Raw genomic sequence first — 23,084 nt, 5'->3', positions numbered from 1 at the left:
AATTTTTGGATTTTTATTTCATCACTCCATGTTAATTCTTAACTGGACCATATCTCAGACAGAACATTCAAGCCATGAACTATATTAAATATGTTTGGGACAGCATAGCAACAGAACTACACTTCTGATGTTTTCCATTAATGTAACACATTGAACAGAACAAAGTAAGTATTGTTTTACAGTTATTTTTTTCCTTAAATACTTAAGCTAACATACACCTGCAATTTGGTAATGAAGGCCCCAATTCAGCAAAGCAGTTAAGCACATGCTTCAGATTCCAACACATATTCAAAAGGTTTATTGAGCAGGGACAATATTTAGTAGAGATGCAAAATAGACTTTAAAATAGAGCTATTGCCCGTAACAACAAATACAGAATTAATCACTTTTATACAGCATTCCTCAAATCTTTGTATTTTGTGTTCATAATTCACACTTAATCCAGAAAGTACACTTTTGTTCTCTCAGCAGAGTTGCAACAGGAAGCAGTATCACTGCTAATCTCAATGAAACTTGGCCGTTTAGTTCTCACTAAAGTTGACAGTCTTGGAGGAGCTTCTGAAATGTTACACAAACAGCCTTACTGTGATATACAATTCACCAAGGGCAGCTGGGGGTAGAGCTCCAGCCTAACAGTTATTTCAGTTCACCATCAGTTCCACTTTCCTGAAGGACAAAACACAACTGCAGAACAGAAGCACAGCAGAAAACTGAGGAAATTCAACTCTGGGGAGATTTTCAGTTGCCTACGGATAAGAAACAACATAGTGGTATAGCTTGAGCTTTGTGAAACAGATTAACACAAACCAGTGGGTCAGGTTCATCTCTTAAGAGTACTTGAAGGTAAAATTAAATCACTTCCTGGATGTCAAATGCCCAGGAATAGAGAGGTACTTGGGTGCATGAAGCACATCACATCCAATAAAGGAAAAAGCTTTACCGTAAGGGGACTCTTAGATCATTCTCACTGAATTTGTGATACTGGGCAACAGCCTACAATACTTCATGCTCACTATCCTCTGGGACTTCTATATCCCATCACATTCAACTTTTCAACTAGAACATTAATCAACATTATGGTCCAGCCATAGTGAACATAACTCTCATTTTTGACACTGAGCTGAAGACTGGTAACAAAACAGCATATTGCTGCAGAACAGAAACAGTAATTCACAGGTGATTGCTGTCTATAACCTAGATAAAATAGTCAGATGTTTTCGTGATCCCTGCCATCTGAGAAAGATTACTGCTATTGCCAAAGGGATTAAATACTCCATTTACAGGCTTGTGCTTAATTACTAACCTTGCCTAGAAATAACTCACACTTTTATAAATAAATTGAATGAGCTATAAATAGCTCCTGCAACACCAGATTTCAGTGCAAAGAAATAAAGCAGTCAAGATCTTAACTGAATCCTTTGCTGAATATACTTTTTCTGTCTCATAACACAGATGCAAGGGGGAGGTGGAGGAAAAGCTAAACTAAAATTCCTTTTGCCTGTCTTTTCAGGACATTGCAAAAGCTACCAATATGAACCAGACGATGTAGAAAATATTTAATAAAATATACTACGCCCCCCAGCCTCTAAAAGAAGAGGCAAGAACACCTACACTTTTAACATCTTCAAAATAAATGTAGGTGGTGCAAGACTCCAGCCACCCCTCTCCCAGAACTCATTCTGTTTCTTTCCAAAGTACAACAAAGTACAACAATACACGGTTGTGCAACAAACCAACAACTTACTCAAAGTCTCCTTTGGAGATTTGCTATAATCTCTTGTTGCTGCCCAAAGATCCTTATGCAGGTTTATCCTAAGCTAAAATAATAATAATAATAATAATAATAATAATAATAATAATAATAATAATAATAACAACAACAACAATATTACAGTGAATTACACCATCATAGATAGAAGAAATCACATCTGGTTCCAATGGCTTTCATTTGAACATTTGAAATGATGACATGATTTCTTACTGACAAATGGTTTTCAACATTTTATGACTAAGCAAGTAACTGGAGCACTTGTGATACCTGCATTTTGCTCTAAATGACATTAACATAATTAGGACCAGCCAGCATAATCTTATTAACAGCTTTTTGTAGGAAAGCAAGAGGAAACAGGCATTATGAAACATTGTTTCAAGCAGAAAAGGATACCCAAAAATACAAAATGTAAAAAAAAAAAGTGAAAATATATTTGTATGTTTCATGACTTTTATGCTGCATGCAGTACTTCTGAAGTTATCATAAGCAAACATCAAATCTCCACAATGATGCCTCACACAGTATGAAAGCTACTCAACTGCTCTCTCCCTGCCACCACCTTGGGATGTCACAACGGGTCAGAGAATAAAAAACAAGACAATCTGAATATTAGAGCAACATTAGAGAGAAATGCTTCTATGACCTTTAATTCAATAGTAAAGCTATGCACTTCAATGGCACTGGAAATCCCACTACACTGCTCTTTCTCCTTAGTACCCTCCTCCTTTTCACCGTCATTGATAATGTACCATTAGACTTCCTGAAAGATAAGATGACATAACAAAAGTACATTTAAACTAAAACTCTCTATTATCTGACAATTATGGTCAGTCACAGATAAGGACAGAGAAACAATGTAAACAAGAGTTACAGAAAAACACAGATTTAAGTACCAAAGAATTAAGAGCAGACAGCTTTTAAAAGCTCTTTGCAGAATAAAGACAAAATACAGTTGTTTAGACAAATTAACATCAAACTAGACAAAATAACTGCATTCAAATACATGTGATCTTGGCTTTTGTTCTTTTTAAAAATAAGGGCTTAGTAAAACCCTCCAATTTCTCTAAAATAGAAAACAATACATAGTTCTTAAGTTCCAGAGGGAGTATTTGCTTAAAATGATGGACCAAATTACAGTTTCTATAAACAGCTACAGCATTTACATCTGCACTCTGAACAGCCTATCACCCCAGAAGAGTAAAGCTGTTCAGACAAATACCTCAGGGAATAAACCTCTCCCATTTTATGACTCTACGAAGTAGCAACTAAATCAATTGCTAAACAGACTTAATTCAAAAGGGAAGCAACTGAAATCTTCTATCTCAATATAAGCTTGAAAATTTGAAAAAAAAAAAAAACCAGGAGATACAATATGGTACTTCACATACTTTTATTTTTTTTTACACATTTTTTTCCCCTAATGCCCTAACAGACCAGAAAACTGGTCACCATTTTAGCTTCTAGACCAAGTTCTCAGGGGCAAAGATTCTTAAGTAGGTGCTTGCACTTTTACTGTTGTCCTGCCTCAAGCAGAGACCAGCACACAGCAAAGAGCTGTAAAACATTTCCTTGAGGTACAAAAGCACATTGGTACCCCTCAAAAGTAAGGGCTTTGAATTTTCATTGTCTTTTACTTCACACTTAGTAGATGCCAAATAATTTAATGTATACAAGCAGTTGTCCTATATACATACTAAGGCCCACAGAGAAATATTTTTGCACTTTATTTAGGGACGCAAGTGAATTTTACATTCATCAAGCTACTACTCTTTCCCCAAAAGCTATCTTTAAAATCCTTCTATAGAAGAACCCAGAAACCATAGAAGTAGCTGCTGGAAGAGCACTTAAGCTTTTCATCAGTGTGCTGCAGAATGCCATTAGTTCATTGACAAAAGAATGCAACAAGTAGTGCTAGGATATGCTGATTTGATCAACTCTTGGGGTTGACTTTCTAACACTATCAATAAAAAGCTGCAAAATGAAAGAGCAAGTTGTGGAACAGGTTTGTTAGCAGTAATACCTTACGTCAGTAATACTGACAGGCAGTACCATCATTATATTTACTTTTTTCTATTTCCAAATCCCTTAATGAGATGTATAAATCAGAAAAACGCTCCATTTTTCTCTACATGAGGAAAATGCTTCACAGAAATCTATGTTTTTATTCTTAAAGTGAGATTTGAAGCAATTAGGTCAAACAGGTTTCACCTGCTTACACACCTTAAAGCATTGTAATAGTCATATGGACTTCTGCACAGCAAACTTCAGTAAAGTCAGCACACTACTACATCTGCTGCTGGATTGCTCAATATAAAGGACATTATACATATATGAAGAAAAAAATCCATTGCACATAATGGAATTTTTCTTTATGCGATTTCATTCCTTTCTTCCTAGTATATGGTTTGTTCAAAATCAGAAAGTTGAGAAACATTTCCTCTTATAAATTATTCAACCATGTAGTTTCATCTTTTTTATTTTCCAGTTTGCTTTTTCCCTTCATTTTCGTTACAATTTATAATCTCTGTAATAAACATTAATTTATTAATGTTAATTAATAAATAACATAATTTAATTAATAATTAACATTGCCTCTTTTTGAAGGCTGTTTCCTATATATTATAAATATTACTTGTTTGAACATATTTAACACATCGGTAAGCTATGCTGCTTGGGTAAACTCCTTATTAAAAATCCTTTTGCAACTCTTGTACGCCTTCAGCTATTTCAATAGTTTAGCAACAGTTAACTTTGGAGCTCCATGACAGCTCAAACTGATTGAAACTGGTGCTGCTGCAACCCTCTGCAAACTCTGCAGCGTTCCTTGGATCCATATTTCCATTCTGTACCTAAGCTTGCATTGATATTTTCTCTCTGACAACAAAACTGGCAGATAAATATTTAATTCATTGTGGTGGGTTAGCACACACAGCCAACTATGTGAAATGTATAAACACCTGAAACAGAACCAGGGAGAGGGGAAGGACTGCAGCGACACCTGCTTAGATAGTTAACTGCTGTGGAAATGCACTTTTACTGTAGAAAAATCAGCCTCTTTACTACAGACATGTTTTTTAATTAATTTAATTAATTTGAATTAATTATGATTAATAAAACAGATTCCTTGACAGAATTCTAGAGCAGTTGAAGTTAAGTAACACTTGTTTTTTCCCCTAAAAATAACAGACATACATATCTAGCAACACTGACTGGCTATAAGTAATAAAGGTAAATTCAAAGATAAATTTTAAAGCAGAATGCTGTTTAATAGACACAGGTTTTAGTAAGTATTAATAAATGAACAGTAGCTGAAAACAGGTTTTAAGAAAGGTAATTCATTGCTTTATACTTTATAGTCTCCTCTGTTAACACCATCTTTCACCTTACTTAGATAATCCTTGTCTTAAATGCTTCAAAATTCCATCTAACAAGATAAAAATTGTAGAACACATACTGAGTCTAGTAACTCCTCAACTCTGAATTAGTTTGCCCATCCACTCTACTTTGATGAGATCCCACCTGGTACACTACACCCAGCTCCAAAGCCCTGGAAAGACATGGATGGACAGTTGGACCAGGTACAAAGGACAGCAACAAAAATTATCAAGTGGGATGGAACACATCTATGAGGAAAGATTGTGAGAGTTGGTGGTGTTCAGCCTAGAGAAGAAAAGGCTCCACAAGAAAATATTTATGATGAGGATGCTGAAACGCTGGAACAGGCTGCCCAGAGAGGTGGTAAATAACTGATCCCTGAAAAAACATTCAGGGTCAGGCTGGATGGGGCTCTGTGCAACCTGATCTAATTCAAGATGCCCCTGCTTACTGCAGGGGGCTGGCTAAGATGACTTTTGAAGGTCCCTTCCAACTCAAACCATTCTATTATTAAGTCAACACATTAGAACATTTTTTCCATTTTACTTCCAAATTTCATAATCATGCTCTCAAGCATAATTTTCAAAAATAATTAGACATACTAGGCTAGATAAGATATGACTTAATTTAACACACGCAAGTGTTAAAAGTCAGACTTCAGACAAGAAAGACATTCCCACAGCTGGCTGACCCAACCCTGTTGTGTGTAATGACATCAATATTCAGTTTCACTTAGACAAAAGCACTTATTATCAGCTCATAAACAAGTTCTACAGAGCTTCATAGCTCTGTAAAAGGAAAGAACCTTTAAGGTTATGCAAATATATATCATGAACAAATGTCAAGACTAACACTGAGAATCATTTGTTACCACACAAAAACAGTATGATCTTTTGAAAATAATACAAATAGCATGAGATCATGGAATTGCTTTTATTGATGAACTTTTCCTAAGATGTAGATCATAACACCCTAAACACAAGATGGAAATAGCACATCAAAAATTTTGTCATTGAAGCAAAATGCTTAACAAAAGGATGACTAAGCTATCAGTAACATTAAACTTTTTCCTTTCCTGTCCTGTATCCTAATACTCCCACCCTCTCTAAATGGAAATTGAATCTAAAATGTTTGGTATATTCAAAATATAACAAACAAGTCCTTGGAACCTAACCTAGATGATGAAGAAGAATTTACCTTCTAAGGAAATTATGTTGAAATTTTCTGCGACAGTACACCTCAACATGAGAAAGCCATGACTACATTTTTCAGTCCAATTCACTGGCTTTTGTCGATGCCATCCTAACAGAGGTTGTCTGGACTCGAAAGGAGACTCCCTTCTCTTTCCCTCTCCCACTGTCTTTCAGTAGCTAGCTGTTTTTCAACAAAGTAGTTAGGAAACTTTTTTGAATAATTAAGTGCTACCCATGGGAGTTTGCCTTGTTATTTCCCAACCCAGCATTAACCTGCTAGTTTGACACCTTCTATAGTGCTAGCTGTAAGACTGGACCAAACAAGTTCACTTTTCAAATGCTTCCTCTAAGAGCCATGTTAATAGATATCTTACAGTATAAAGGTATATAATCTTATCTTTAGGCACATTACCCTATCACAGATTGCAAACAGAGTAGCTCCTTAGAGTTTATTAGCATTATGCAAACAACATTTATTAGAAGGAAATCACAATTTCCCCAAGATGTAACCTAGTTTTAAACAATGAATCAATGTTATTACAAAATTTAACTGTGCTTGCACAGACTACTGAATTTTTCCTTATAGGTACATCATAACATATCAACTACCTGTAGTAAAAAGCTCTCACGCAATTGCCTGTTAAAAAATATGATTACTTCAATTTCATATTACAATTTAAAACCTTACAAAAAGTACAATGGGAAACAATTGTACACACAAAAAGCCACAAAGCCTTAAATATAACATAGCTTTGGATCAAAAGCAAGTCAAATAAACGAGACAGCAGTTGAGAACTGACATGATGAAAACTTCTGGAGGCTCTTGTTTTTACCAGATTTGGTGTGTTTGCTGTAATTTTGTCAAATAAATACTCACAAGCCAATTTACTACCTGGCCATTCCTTATTCAACAACAATTTTTAAGAATATAAAAATGTTCTTTGCAAAGTTTATAAGTAACTGTCTTTATCTTTTCTTAATGCCTCAGAGTCACAGCAGAGAAGCTGTATTTAAATGCAATTGACACATTTAAAGGAGAGAAGTAGAAGAAATACCATACACACAGAATCAGACTGAAATACCTATTATACTTTCCAAAACAAGCTTACCCAATTTTCTCGTAGGGCTTTTAGAGAAGTTAAACCCAAGACTTAGAACTGTTCTACATTTCATGTAACAGGCCAGTTCTATTGTAAGGGGATGTTTATCTACAACCTCAGCAGAAAAAAAAAAAATCAGGTAGCAGGAAGTCCCACCAATTTGACAGTTTAAACTCCTTTCTCTCATCCTGAGATGGAAACTGCATAACCAATTAGAATTTTGCAAGATCCTCTAAAAGCAACAAAACTATGAGTAAGCAATTTCTGAAAGCAAACTTGCTTTTTAGCATCAGATAGATAAATTTTGCAAAGAAAATAAAACAGCCTTCAATAAACATCACAGTCAATTGTTATGCAAAGAAAATTATCTAAAATAATAATCTCTCAGCAACTAAAACTAGCTGCCACTAAAAGAAACATCCACCTTCTAATTTAGCCACACAATTAACTAAAACATGTAAAAAAACATCCCAGATGAAAATGAGAGCAGTTTCTTCCTCCTCCCCCTACTTTTTCATTATAGGATGGGGGCAACAAAAATTCTACAGTTGAAACCCTGTCCACTAATCTCTCCTTTCGCTGCCTTTCTCAAGTGATAAACATTTCAGAAGTGGAACAACAGCAGTCTTGCTCTGAATGGGGTCTCCAGAATAATGCTACATGTATGCACACAGGGTCCATATGTAGCAGAAGCACAGTTTGACATAAAATTCCTAGTAAGAAAACAGGCAGTGTTAAGACAGATAGTCTCTGGGTTCCAAGTTAAACAGAAGAAAGATTAATCACCGCAATAACACCAAACTTGCCCAAACTGAAATTCTTTTTTACTTTCAGTTGACCTGTAACAGTGGACATTTCTGAACCTTTCTAAATTATACTCAGTCTTCAGTACAGGGCATTTTTAAAACGCTATGTGGTATTTGCATGAGGAGATTTGAGTTCCTAAAATCCACTCTAAATAAAAACTTAGAGACCTACAGAGCCCAAAGTGCTCGCATACAATCAGATATATTTAACTTTGACTAAGTAGTGACAGTCAAATTATGGAACATAAATCTCAGCTTGCAAAGAAATTGGCTGTCCCAAGCACAAAAGAGCTACAGCCAGTGGAACAGAAAACAGTTTTTAAAGAAAACATAGCAAATGAATCAGTAAGACTGCTGCATAAAGCATGAGCTGAATATGAAGTAATTAAATATTTAGTGTAAACCAGAATCAACTTAAGTTGCATATTACCTATTATCTTGTTCCAAAAAGGTTCTAATTTCTCCCCTCCACCCTCCAAAATATCATAAGCCAAGATAAATTAATTCAGCCAGCAGCTTAACACAATGGGTTTTCTGAGAAAAGATTTCAACAGACAAGTCATTGCCTGGAGTTGTAGACAAATATAACGAATCTACCACAATGATCAGTTATAAGGAAACTGTAATTTTGTATATGAATAAACAAGCTACTCTACTCAGGCACGTGAATACCTGAGAGGTTCAACGTTCTGGCAGAGATTCTATTTATTTATTAAAAGAAAAAGGCATGTGCCAATCAGTACAATTACAACTCTGCTTATCAATCTCTGTCAAAAGCAAGACCATTTTCTTTGGGTGACTGCCATATTTATTTCCCTCCACACATGTTCTTTAATAAAGAATTAGGTTCTCGTATGGCATCCCTTAAGAGCTGTCAAATATTGCAACAAAACAGAAGACTTATGTACATTTATAGCACCATCTCATAAATCCCTTTGGCTAAGTTTGTATTCTATAAGCAAGACACAGATCAGTTTACATTACAAGAAAGTTTAGATCCAAAGCCTAAAGGCCTCCCACAATATAATACACTGCTTTAAAATATTATACTATTTAAACATGTTCACTATTTCATTAATTAAAGAATACATACAGGGAGGAGGGAAAAAAACCATGAAATAACTGCCCCCTGTAATTCAAAGGTGATTGCATAGTGACAATGTACAGATAATTGCCTTGGCCTATGACACATCTGGACCCTCAATATTAAATGCTGCTTTATTGAGAGAAGAGTCAGTGACCCTTAACTTCCATCTGGAGACTCTCTCATCAAAGTTTTTCAGTTAAAATAACCATTCTCACCAAAGAAGAATCTTCTTCTCAATGTGCCATCTTCAGACCACAACTCTACAACATCCTGTCATCACTTTGTGCACTTACAAGGGGTTAATCACTAAATAGAAGGGTACTTCAAGCAGAGATCAAAAAGCCAAGATTGCTGGGCTTCTATCCCCCATTTTGCAACCAATTTACTCCATGGCCCTCAGTAAACACATTCTTATTGTGAAGCTGCATGCATCTAGAAACATCAAGATATATTTTGCTTTACCAACCTAAAGCGGTAATTGCAAGTTTAATGATCAGAAAACCACATAAATTTTTCAGAGGAAAGACAATAAGCCATTGATTTAAAATACTCCCAAAACAAAACATAGAACTGACTGGTGAATCTCAATTGTTCACAAATCTGTTTACAATTAAGTTTCTATATTTTGCCAGACAGTTTTCTCTCATTTGTAGCACCAAAATTAATTCAATATTTCTAATTATTACAAAGTATTTCCTAAGTACTCCAGGAAATAAGCAGATCTATTTTTGATGGACAAATGCATTAGTATTAAAGACTGGACTACTATGACTACTTCCTAATTTCACTTAGAACATGGAAGAAAAACCCAACACACAATAAACAAAACAACACACATAGTAGCAACAAGTTTCCTTCATTAACAAAGGAAAAATGATTCATATATACAGCTGAAGAGGGGATATTAAAAATGTCCCATGTAAGTTGCTTCTCAGGAGTCTACCTTTTATTTATTCTACAAACATGGCAATCCTTGTTTTACAAAAATCTGGTTCTCAGATAATTCTAAGGATCAAATTTAATGCATGTGTAGCTGGGATTTACAAGTGCGTCATTTTGTAATTTCTCTTTGAAGTTGAGTCTTACCCATCTTAACTTGCCAAGTTTCGTATATTTCACATCTTGTGAACTCAATTTGGTTGGTTAAAAAAAACCCCAAAAAACAATGAAGTAATGTTCTGTGCACTCAAAAGGATTAAAACTTGGCATGACTAAAGTGAACAGCAGCTAACGATCTTCCAAAGCATTTCACACTGAAAAGTTCATCTGACCTTACAAAAAAGGACTTGGATGCAAAACCCATTGCTATGAGGCCCATAGGGAAGTACTGAAAAACTAGAATCCTTCAACACATAGCAGCATAGTTCCCTGCAACTTTTAAAAAAATCTGACCTGCATGAGTGCTTTGCATAAATGAGCCTAATACATTGCTGAAGACAAGCACTAACACAGCTCCAGAAATTATCAACATCAGTACTAGATAAATGTACAAAGTCACATCTTTATTGATCTCTACTCCATTGAATTGCTAAGTCTCAAAATTCTCATAGCATTAACAACCGAAACATTAATGTGTGCAGAAAATTTCCTCCAAATTATGATGTACAATTCTTTACATGTGCCAATCACACTTGAACCAAAAGGCACTTCAAATCAAGCTAAAAACAAAATTCACATCAGTTCCTAGAGTTCAGAATTCCTTAGGTGACAACAGGAGAGAACGAGCTGGGAAGTAATTTTGAAATCTATGCCATGCACATCCTTTGAACTACCTTATTTTTACATATAAAATATGTATCTTCACCATAAAAAAGTCATAGTCAGGATGACAACTGTTCACTACACATAGTATAAAACAGGGCTAACAACTCTCAAAAAGCATGTAGAAGGAATAGTAATGCTCCACTCAATGCTACGCATGATAATGCCTACCATGTAAATGACAGCTGCTTGGAAACTGGAGCATAACCCATTAAGGAGGAAGGCAAGGAAAAAGGACAGTAAGCCAAGTGCTAGAACCTCTGCAATCCTCTTGTGACTCATGGAGAACTACTGCTGGTCATTAGACACATCACAGCCGAAGCCACAGCTCAACAAATAACTAAGTAAGCAAGCATGTCCTATTTTTAAGAAAAACACAAGAAGCTCAAAAAAACTCCAACAAAATACCACCAGAGAAATAATACGAAAAAATACAAAAAATCCCTAACTGCTGGTTTCTTCAACAGCAAATTTGAAGAGAATTACAGAATGATAGAAAGTGAGAGTCTGAAGAGACCTACACGGATCACTGAGTCCAACGCCTGGCCCTGTACAGGGCACCCCAAGAGTCACACCATGGTTCCCAAGAGCATTGTCCAAACACTTTTTGCACTCTGTAAGGCTGGTTCTGTGACCACTCCCCTGGGGAGCCTCTAGCAGTGCCCAAACATCCACTGGGTGAAGAAATCTTTTCCTGATATCCAACTTAAACCTCCCCTGACACAACTTCAGGCCACTCCCTCAGGTCCTGCCACAGCTCACCACAGAGCAGAGATCAGTGTCTGCCCCTCCTCTTCCTCTCATGAGGAAGTTGCAGACTACAATGAGGTCTCCACTTCTCCTGGCTGAACAAACCAAAAGACCTCAACTGCTAAACATAATGCTTCCCCTCAAGGCCCTTTAACATCTTCGTTGCCCTTCTTTGAACACTTTATAATAGATCAATATTTTTTTCATATTATGGTACCCAAAACTGCACACAGGACTCCCTTAAGGCCATTTGATATTGCAGATAAGCCACATTTTACTTCAGGAGAATCTCAAGTTATGTGTTTCAGCACTCCAAATCAAGATAGGGAGAAGAAAAATGCAAAGAGTAACAGATCAGAAAGTACTTTTTGACAGATATGTTTTCAAAAAACAGAACAGGAAAATGTGAATGATGAACACTCAAAAGGAAATGCTAACATCATATTGATAACAACTTCTTACAGCTCATTTTTAGCTGCTAATTGCAATTTCAAAACTAGTCAAGAAAGCCATTATTTCTGTCAATAAACAAGCTATTATTTTTAAGAATTTATAGTCACTGTATTAACTATGAAAACCTATCCACCATACAAGTCTCCTGATTGTCTATCTTCTAATTATCTTTAGCCATGTTCCATGTAGTTTTTTTAAATCATTCTAGTTAAAATAATCTTAAACCTCCTCCTATTTCCTCAACAAAAAAAATTACATGTACTCCAAAGAACTTACCTAAAATAACTTCAAGCATATCTAAAGAGAAGGCATTTTTGCATAAAATATCTTTTTAATATCATGTTTTGTGCAGCAAATGTCTTTGAAATATAAAGTAATTAGCATTTTCACCACGAGACAACATATGCCATGAAATATACTTTGATCTCCTCCTTGAGATCCACTACATTGTTCAGTAGTGGGCAATACACAAAAAACTGTAATTAAGTTTTATTACTTACTACAAATGTTTATCAGTCTGATCACAAGAATTTACCTTCAAGATTATTTACTATATTTCTATAATGAATCAGTAGGATTTCATTCCATTGCAAATATATTTGAACCATGGATCTCTATGAAGTTCTTCCATAGCATTACTGCAGTTGTGTAACAGTTATACAGTCTGAAGTATATTATAAATACTCAGATGGGACTATCATACACTTATAAAGTCTTCAACAAAATGAGCTGACACTTTAACCTTACATTTTGAAAGGAAGAAATCAGGATGCATTTCAGACAATCTTTTTGACCACTGGGTGCCACTCTTGTTCTGTGTACAATAAACTGCCTGACACTAACTGTTTTCTCAGCCTTTGTGGGTTTTTCCTCAGCTTTAAACAACTCTGATTCTTCTAAATTGAGAAGAAAAGTTGGAAAAGCTTTTACACAAGTTTTTATTAATCAATTCTTTTCAAAACCCTTTATTATTGCTTCTAGCCCTGAGAATGCAGTTCTGAAAGAAGTCTATTGCACACAGAACCTTATGATTCATGAAGGATTTCCTTTATGGTGAGGTTCTAGAATAACCCATCCATGTTATGTCTAAATCATCCCATTCAATGGAATAGATATCTCCTGTAACTGTGTGGCCCTGTAGGGACATTGGTACTAACAGATTCATATTGAGTTTGCAACACCACAAGACTAAGGCCTTGAGCAAGCCTATTAGGCTTGCCCAGTCTGTGCTATTTCTGACCTGCTTGCAGTCTTTTTTAACTTGCTGCTAGTTTAACAGCAATTTTTCCTACTGGCCAGGTGTCTATAGCTAACTTGGTTTACTTCTGTTGATCTTTGTATAGTACAACCATAGTTTTAAACACATAGTAGTAAAAAGGAGTTATTCTATGATACTACGACCAACACCACAATGCAGTATCTACAAATACAAGCCTGGTATAACAAGCACCTTGAGAAGTGCAAATGCAGGATGTGGCATATAAAAGCACAGCCATCAGATAACGTTCTTAGATCAGACTGCTAATATTTCACCTATACTAACAATCAATTCTTGTCTAAATATTTAAGGTGACTTTCATCCTTGTCCATAAATTTTCAGTGTAACACTATCCTGCACACTGTATTTGCCAACTCAAATAATCCATATCAAACATCATTGCAGGCAGATCTATACTGCATCCCTATGATTTACTACTAGTCCTTAGATTTCATAAATGGGAACCTGAGGTACAGACTAAGAAGGGTTCATAGAAATTAATATAACACATGATGGAAATATATACTCATCAGTCCAGCTGAGAAAACTGAGAGCTCAGAAGAAGGCTGTGGTGAACTTCATAATCCCATTATCTAGCCCAGGAACCTTTAAAATGGCACAGGCATCATTACATTGTAGCCCCAATGTACTGCAGCTGCAGAATCAAATAACAGACCAAAGAATTCTCTGAAGTCATGTACGAAGTGTGACTGATCAGAGATTTATTCAATTACACTTCCAGGTTACCATCCTAAAGATGTTATTATGCCTCCTATCCTTACTAAACAAATACTAAAATAGAGACTTTCATGTCATATAATTTCTTTAATTTCTATTTCAAACAATACAACTTAACTCCACTTTTCCACTATTGTCTTTTACTTCAACAGATGTCCTTTCCCTGTTATTTCACTGGTCTGCTCTACCAACTGTTTTGCTGACCAAGTATAATGCCCTAAATATTTGCAGCCTATGTACTGCACTACTAGAATCAAAAAATACCTGTATTCAGGTCTTGTAGGATGATCATCCCTTGCCCATCTGTATCCTGATTCATCCTGCAAAACATACATGCAAAACGACTGCATGACATGTATCTATCTCAGCATCAGATGTCAAGCACAGTTAGCTGCCAATGGTACTTAATTACTGCAAAACCAATGTATTTAATGAGCTAAAAAAATAACCTCTGCAGGAAGCATCTTCTCTCTTCCTTTTACTTTATATTTTCTTCTTCCGTCAATATTGAAGAGAGCAACTTTGCAACATCATACAAAACACAAAAACTATGGAAGTTTCCTAAGCATACATACATATATATATATATATATGCTCTGATTAAAGGAAGAATTTCCTCTTTTAAAAATAATTTACCATCAAAGCACTGAAATTACAGATTTTCAAACAGTTGGGTTGCAGGGGGTAACAATAATACCCTTTCCAGTATTTTAGTTACCTAGTATACAAGCCTTAATGGGAAAATAAACATCATAAACATGTGAGAAGAATCACCTTACGTACACCTCGGTGTGGAGGGCCACTTCTTCGGTCATGGGCAAAACTACGACCCTCATCATAGTTCCTGTACTCAGCGTGACCGTAATCGTCATAGCGACTGTAATTCCCGTCCCCAGGTCTCTCAAGCAGCGGTGGCTTCTTGGGCACAATGTTTACTATTCTATGGTAATCACCCTAAGCCACAAAACAAACAAAATCATATTGTTTTTAACGGCTGAGAATCTGTATTAAATAAACAAAAGTAGAAACAAGTTATTTCTAAATGTGGGACTTAAAAGAATTTGCACAGGGAAACAGCAAACATTAAAAATCATACCAATCTGAGAGTGGAATAACTTAGTAAATCTTACTGGACTCTATTCATATTCAATCCTTAGGCATTACAAGTTTAATTATTGAGGAAAAATTTCAAACATAGTTTAATTGTCTTTTGAAAGTTTATAGGCAGTAGCATTAGCTACTTTCTGAGTATCAGTCAGCTACTTGTATTTCTCAGATTTTTACATTATCTTTAGAATGCAACAAAGAAAGTCACACCATGCCTATAAAAAAAGGCCCATTTGAAATTATTAACAATTTTCCTGATGTCCATAATATCCTCCACACTGTGGAGATTGTAGCTAAGCTAGACCTTGCTTCATAATCCAAATAGATAAGCACACACCGAATATAATGCAGTAGGCAATCTGAATATCCAAGTGACAGAATTTTATACTCTTTGTTTTTCTTTCAGTGCAAATTTCAGGCAGCTCTTTGCTAGAACACAAAATTAATTTATTTCCTTCAAATAACATGCCATACACCACTTGTCAACTGAAGAAATTCTTTGTTTATTAAGTACAAATTGCACTGCTGCAAAAGATACAAATTAAATTTTACTAGAACTAAGTTTTATGCAAGTCAACTGTGAATAACAAACAAATGAAAACATGAATGCAAGATTTGGTATTTTACATCTTCTTCCTCTAGCAAAACATTTTTTTCATGGGCCTTAAACAAAAGCTACCAATGCAGAGGAATGTGCAATTTGGTGGAGAGGGAAGACAAGTTATTTTTTTAACAGTAAGTAACAATCTAATTCACTGATAGTTGCATTTACAAATGGCTAAATATTGCCATGCCATAAAAAAAAGTTAGATCTGATTTTAGATACCACCCAACAAACAGACTAGGAGGCAATCTAAAGCCAGCCTACAGCCATACTGGTGCAAAGTGCAGATTACACACACAGTCGCAATTCTTGATCTACTCCTACCTCATCAAACACCCTCCACAAGTAATTATTTTTTATTTTTTACTTTGGTGACTTACAAAGATGTGCTGTGTAGCTTAAATAAAACTGCTCCATGCTTTAACCTCACCCAGAAGACCCCACCACATAACTATGACACAGAAGAACAGTTACATAAAAGCTCGATGGGTATCCCACTTGCCAATTGTGTCAAGTGCTTGCCTATGTTCTTTAAAGAACCTATGTTCTTCAGCAGTATTTGTGTTTCTCCTACAATCCATACTTGATATACAATTAGCACCCACTTTAGATGAGGACACATCTCTTGCTCTCTTCAAAAAAAAGATATTTCGTTCTGTACCATTGGCACATCTCACTTCCAACATACTAGCCTATCAGGAAACACTAAGCATATTAGCAGATTGAACAAATTAATTCCATTTAACTCATCTAATCAAAATTAAGTCAGACTTCTACATGTGGACACAAATACAGTGCCACAGGCTAACAAGGACAGAAAGTACCTTCCAACTACCTTGAATCTGCAGAGCTGTATGAGAAGGAGCTCCATATCCATCTTTCAGTATGTCAGAGAGACACTATAACTTGGTTTGCCCAGCTGCTGGGGGTGTTGTTTTGGTACAGATGGATAATATTAATTGTGATGAGTGTACTCTACTACTCCATTCAACCCCAGTTCCAAACACACATACTATAAAGCTAGCACTGAACTATCTAGTTAATTCTTGCATCAAAATGAGTGCATCACATCTTTTAGACTGCAAATTTTCATAATGCCTGATCACAATTTATTCCCTGGAGACCCTGAAAGACTACAGGAATTTAGAAATGTCAATGATGCAATGGTTAAATTAAACTGGCAATGTTTAGTCAAACGACTGAAAAAAAATCTGTGAAAATACATTCTGCCTTTCCTCTTGTCCTATCTAGATAAGGATTTTGCAGAAGAAGGTAGCTAAACATCCTGTGAATACCAATCTGATTTCAGGTTGCTGAAAATGCAGAAATGTTACTGTTGCCTGTAACGAGATATTAATATGTGACAAAGAAGCCAAACACTAATAAACCACTCAACAGAGAAGACTATGTAACTAGTTACTACTCTTGGTAAGCTTCCAAAGAGACAAGCTGAAAATGTAACAGAGAGAACCCAAATCAGCAACGTCCTTATTTCAACACTTCAGATATGTAAAAGGGAAGTCAGATAAGAGGGACTGGTACCTCAAATTTTATTTTGTCGAAAGCATGATTATACAGGATGTAAACAGAAATATGAAAAAAATGTTTTCTTAAAATTCTATTTAAAGTGAAATACCTCCAAAGACAAAGTTACAATCTGTTTTATTTCTTTGTTAGAGACTTCAGACAAGGGAGAAAAAAATTACCCAACTCTGTGGAACAGAGAATTCCTAAAAGCATACTGAAGTTATTCTATAGCACAGCAAGCACAGATTCTGCACTTGCTTGTACAAGAATAACATACATACATATATACATAACACATCACAGAAGGCTCTGTGTCTACAAAGTAGATTTCTGTTGGCACTCTTCTTGTAAAGTGCTTCCTTTACAGCACTCCAAAGCACAACTTCAGCAAAGATGTACTTTCAACAGTTATTAAAAACATCATCTCCTATACTTTAATCATCATTAAAAAACTCTGTTGGCGACATGGTGACAAGAACAATAATGAAAAAAGTTCCTTAACCACCTCAAGTTACTTAAAAGAAATATTAACATCAAAAGACTATGGAAAAATGTAACATAGTATGGCCTTTTGTTCCCCAGAAGTCATTAAAAATCCTGTGTTTAATTACACCCAAAAGATCAGTTTACCAAAATAAAATGTTCTAAAACACTTCCAACAGATTTGAAAATTGAAAAAGAAGAAACCAAGACTTAATTCTGTAGGCAGCCTATTATAACTGTGTAGATGCATGTGCTAGATTGCTGACTTCAAAGAACAGGGGAAAAAAAGGGACTTGGTATAGGTCTACCAGGAACTTACACAAGTACATAAATCCAACCCCTATGGTACAGGTCATTGTATAAAGGCATAGTATAATGTGATAATGCTACAGATACAATGCTTACTATAAACTTACATCACCATGAATCCTTGGAGGGAGACGTTCTCTGGGAACTCTTCCATAGTCATATCGCCCTTCAGACCACATTTCATCTCTTCGATATGCCACTGAAGACAGCAAAAACACAACTAGTGAAAAGCAGACTCATTATGAATAGAAAAAAAGGACAGTGAGCAGAAAAATAAAGGTTCTGGGATTTCTCCCAATATAATGCATTATGTGCAAGCCCCATACATACAGGTTTTTTTATTAGCCCTTTAAAATAGGTCTTTCTACTGCCAGAAAGTATATAATGTACTTGAAGCAAAAACAACTCACAATATGGGCAAGAACATAGAACTGGAAATTAGTTCAGTAAAATTACAGGACTTAGAGATACTAATAACAGCTCAGTTGAAATACACACATATGGCAAGTACTAGATGTACATACAAATACATACACAAATACCTTACAGTAGTTTTAATACTGTTCTGCTAAAAATACTGAAACTTTAAAAAAAGTATTTCAACATCTATTAATTAGATTAAATAATCTGTACTTTCCAACAAAATATAAATAACTTTGAAATAACTTCATCAACTCAACCATCTGGAAAGAGATCAAAATGCAGCACATAATATCTTTGTACAAAGTCCCACATTTTGATTATATGGATACAGTACATTCTTCCCATGCAGATACTTCCTGTTTTAAACTGGGAGCCAGCAGAACAAAAAAAAACCCACCTCTTTCCAGAGAAAAGTGACTTCTAAAGCAGTTAATCATTAAAGACAGGTGGAAATAAACCATCACCCTAAGAGATTCTAGTCATGCTGTGCTAGACAACACAGACTTGAGGAGTTCAAACCTTTCTCTTGATTATAAAGGTGACAATTATCTGCTATATAGCATTGAAAGTAGGTATGCAACTGCTAGAATTATATTTTTCAAACCTTCCCTTCACAATAGTAGCTCTAGCTGTTAAAAGCAGTCAATGCAGAAAAGTAATAGCAGGTCATATTCAGAAGGAGGAATATGTAACTTTACCTACTTGCACAAAGTAAAAATACTTGACTGGAAATAGACTTGGGAGGCTATATATAAAATTATTGATTAATACAGATGTTAAGAATCAACATAACAAAAGGGTTTATTAACTGTAAACAGAGGTAGCACTAATTCTGATACACAGTTTTGCAAAATATAACACATACATACTTTTCTGTCAATTTTGGCAAATCTGCTTCCGAAGATACATTCACTTACCTACAAAAAAAGAAACCGAGGTTAGCAAAAAATACAAATATATTCACCATAAGTACATTTTTTCCTGCTAAGCAAACCAGACAGGTACAATCAAAATGTTTTAACCACCTGTATCCTGTGATGTGTCTTTGTAAAGAAAAAAAAGATTCAGTTGCATGTGATGAGATGTTAATGAAAAGCTTGATTTAACAAAGGCTTTTCTTTTGGCAAAAGAGAGTGAAACCTGATAAAGAAGCTCTTTCTTCGACTACAAGATACATCTATGTTCAGAGATTTTGACCCTAGCATTGGTTCAGATGAACCAGATTATCATCTTATAATACAGTCTCATTTTATAACAGACTTGACCTTAAGTTTGTTCTACAACCAAGACACAGAATTAGTCTGATTAGTAGCTACAGGTTATAAATCAAGAGCTGACTAAACCAACCAGCTGATCCTAGTTTTGTTAAGGACAAAAGCAAAGAGGATCCACTTATCGTGTTTTAGCTTCTTTTTCTGCCAGAGTCAGGATTAAAATCTTGAGATGGTATTTCTTGTTCAGACTCAGATGTTTATTAATTCTTATCTATATTACTTTCTCACAAACAGTGAGTTCTACAGCACTCAAAGCTAACAAGCTAAAAATGGAGATGTATCTCTCTCTCTCTCTCTCTCTCTACAAGGCCTTTTAAGGCCAAACTGTCCAATTATGGACAGACACCTAAATTATTATTACTTTTAACCCAATAACCAACCACCCATGGCCCGCAATGCGGATTTTTCTATCCAATTAAACAAGATCACCCAGACCCAGGAAGAAGTAGGTGAAAAACAGGGACAAAACCTCCACCCTAAAACTTCCATCTTGCTTTCTATATACTGCTATATTCTAGAACCTTAAATTCTAAATTTTCCACCACGTGACATTACACACTCCTATTCAAACTACACACCCATAATCCTAGTTTCATCATTCAATTTTGGAAGCCTTCTCCACAGCCTCAGGTCAAAAGCAGTCTTTTCTTGGGGGTCAGTGCCTTTCACCACAGAAAGTCTAAAATTCTCAGTTTCCAGGGTTTCAACACCACTGGCCCTGCCCTTTCCAGTAAGAGTTACTGATTCTGAAACCACTGCTCATATTGCTGCACTGGATGGTGAGATGCATCATCAGAAGCACCTTCCTGGCACTTTCACAGTAACTGCCTCAATTTCACTTTAATTTGTACTTCACTGACTTTTTCTAGAGCCTTAAAAATGCACACCAGGGCAATATGTGCATGAAGAGCTCTTAGGCCAACCCCATGCCCCCCTTCCCACAGTACCAGCAGGATGCTCTATCTGCGCTTATGCTGTCCCCACCATCCTCTTTTCTTTGTGCCCAGAACAGTGAACATTTCTGTGTTTTTATGTACCAGCAGGGACAGAATTAGCTACAACAAGACAACATCATTATGCTGAAAAGGCATCACATGCTCTGCCTTAAAACACTTCTCTGTGGTTGCCCAGCCCTTGCCCCAGGGTGGACCATTCCTCCTGTCTATACTTGCCCACAGCTGGGAAGCACCTGAACTGCCCACAGCACCCACTACCTCCCCTGCTCATCCACAGCCCACCCACCTCTCACACAAACGGAGATTTAGGTACTTGAAGGCAACCCTCAGTTTTTTAGACACATAGCAAAATACCAGAAGCTGAATTCAGATGAGGTTTTCAAATGGACTGCATTTTTTTTTCTATTTTGACAGTAGTGACCCTTACCTTTTGCCTGCAGAAGTTACTGAAACTGTTAACTGAACAAAATGTTCAAAAAGCAATATATCTCAGGTAAGTGCTACTGAAGCTGAGTGCAAACTTACACCTCATGCTGCTTTGCAATTCAAACCATCTCCAACGTCCCAACGCACATCACTGGCAGAAGGCACCAACACTCACATACACATCCCATTATGCTATCAGGCAGCAAGGCTGATAAAAACACTCCCGTTTAAATCACTGTTGGACCTCACTGAAATGAGCAAGAATTAGAACCAGTATTTTGACAAAAACAAAAGCTAGAAAAGGGTAGGGATGCGTTATCACAAAAGTCAACAGACTGATAAAAAAATATACGCTAGACAACAAGCAACTATGCATGCGGAAGAAAAATCTCATTTGCATTTAGAGGAATTAAATGAAGAAAGTCAATCAGGCAGGATCAACCATCAAGTACATTGGTTAAAATGCTGGTAACGTAAACAAGTAGAAGAGCAATTTTACACAGAAGACAAACAGAAAAATTGTAGCTGAGACCAGTGAGACAAAATAAGGATGTACTTCAAAAAAGCAAAAGCAAAAAAAAGGTTGAAGGGAAGAAAATGCAATTCCCAGCATCTTGAGCACCCTTTATCTGTTACTACAGAAAAAGAAAACAATCAATTTCTTAAGTGATGTGACCTAACACAGCTTTAATAACAACCATGGTCAGTCTAAACTCTTAGGATCAATATAAGAACATTAACAAAGACTTGAGAACTCCAATCTCAAATTTGTTATGCTGTATTGAGATTCATCTGTTCTCTCAGTAGGTACAAAGTTGTTGTAAAAACAAAGAATGAGAAAAATCTGGTTTTGTTTCATACCTAATATTACAACTCATCCTGATTAACTATTTTCTCTCAGCATATACAACAAAAATAGTTAATATTTAATATTATTATATATAATCACTTGCTATATTAATTTAAACAATCTCTTCCTATTTTTGACCAGAGGTGACTATTTTACCTAAAGCAAAGTCTTCTCTCAAACACATTCTGTAAGTGTAGAAGTCATTCTATTAACAAGCTACTCTACTGTAGCCTGAAACGAATGGCTTTACTCCAATTAGTACTATGTTGTGCTGTATGCTAATATGGGCTTTTTCATCAGGCATACTACACAGGCCTCTTAAGATTTTCTGCACCACTGGGCTTTCTTTATCTAACAATCAATCGTTAATTTTTTTATTCTTTTATGCTTTCTAAATAATATGTGTTAAAAATTCCTGATGCATTTGCAAAAGCACTCCTGTACTTTGATACATTTTGTGCACAATTCTTGTATGCTTACACCTACTTGAGACATCAAGATTAATTGAGGCTACAAGTATCTACTTCTCCAGGCTTTGTAATTTTCTAGCATGTGCCATCATCCTTCTGCAGAAGTTACATTTTTGTTTTCAACACATACAGCTTCCTAATCGAAATAGCTACATCTTGCCATATGTGAACAAAGCATAAGAAATGCTGTGTTGCAAATGCAGAGACAGGCAGCTGAAGTGTCTCCCATGCCACTGGGATTTACCTGGTTTTACAGTATTACTTTGATAAACAGCAGAGACTGACAAATATGAGCCAATTCTTTCTCTCCTCTACTTTGGAAAGCTCTCAAAAAAATCTCAAATGCTTTAGCACAAAATGTAG

At 35.8% G+C, this 23,084-nt stretch overlaps 1 protein-coding gene across 2 annotated transcripts in view; it reads right to left on the bottom strand.

Moving 5' to 3' along the window:
• Positions 1-21,674, bottom strand: part of PPHLN1 (periphilin 1) — a 60,062-nt gene extending 38,388 nt beyond the window's left edge. The window contains exons 1-5 of one of the 2 annotated variants that reach the window (XM_062491942.1): positions 21,501-21,674; positions 19,615-19,662; positions 18,430-18,521; positions 15,067-15,246; positions 14,557-14,612 (exon numbers count right to left, since the gene is read on the bottom strand). In XM_062491942.1, coding sequence (XP_062347926.1) covers positions 14,557-14,612; positions 15,067-15,246; positions 18,430-18,521; position 19,615 — 329 coding nt within the window. In that variant the 5' untranslated portion in view covers positions 19,616-19,662; positions 21,501-21,674. The remainder of the gene's footprint in view (positions 1-14,556; positions 14,613-15,066; positions 15,247-18,429; positions 18,522-19,614; positions 19,663-21,500) is intronic. The other variant, XM_062491943.1, reaches the window with a different exon arrangement.
• Positions 21,675-23,084: the final 1,410 nt, after the last annotated feature.

This window comes from Cinclus cinclus, chromosome 4, assembly GCF_963662255.1.
Source record: "Cinclus cinclus chromosome 4, bCinCin1.1, whole genome shotgun sequence".
Lineage (NCBI taxonomy): Eukaryota > Metazoa > Chordata > Aves > Passeriformes > Cinclidae > Cinclus > Cinclus cinclus.
This window is presented reverse-complemented; position numbering and strand designations above follow the sequence as displayed.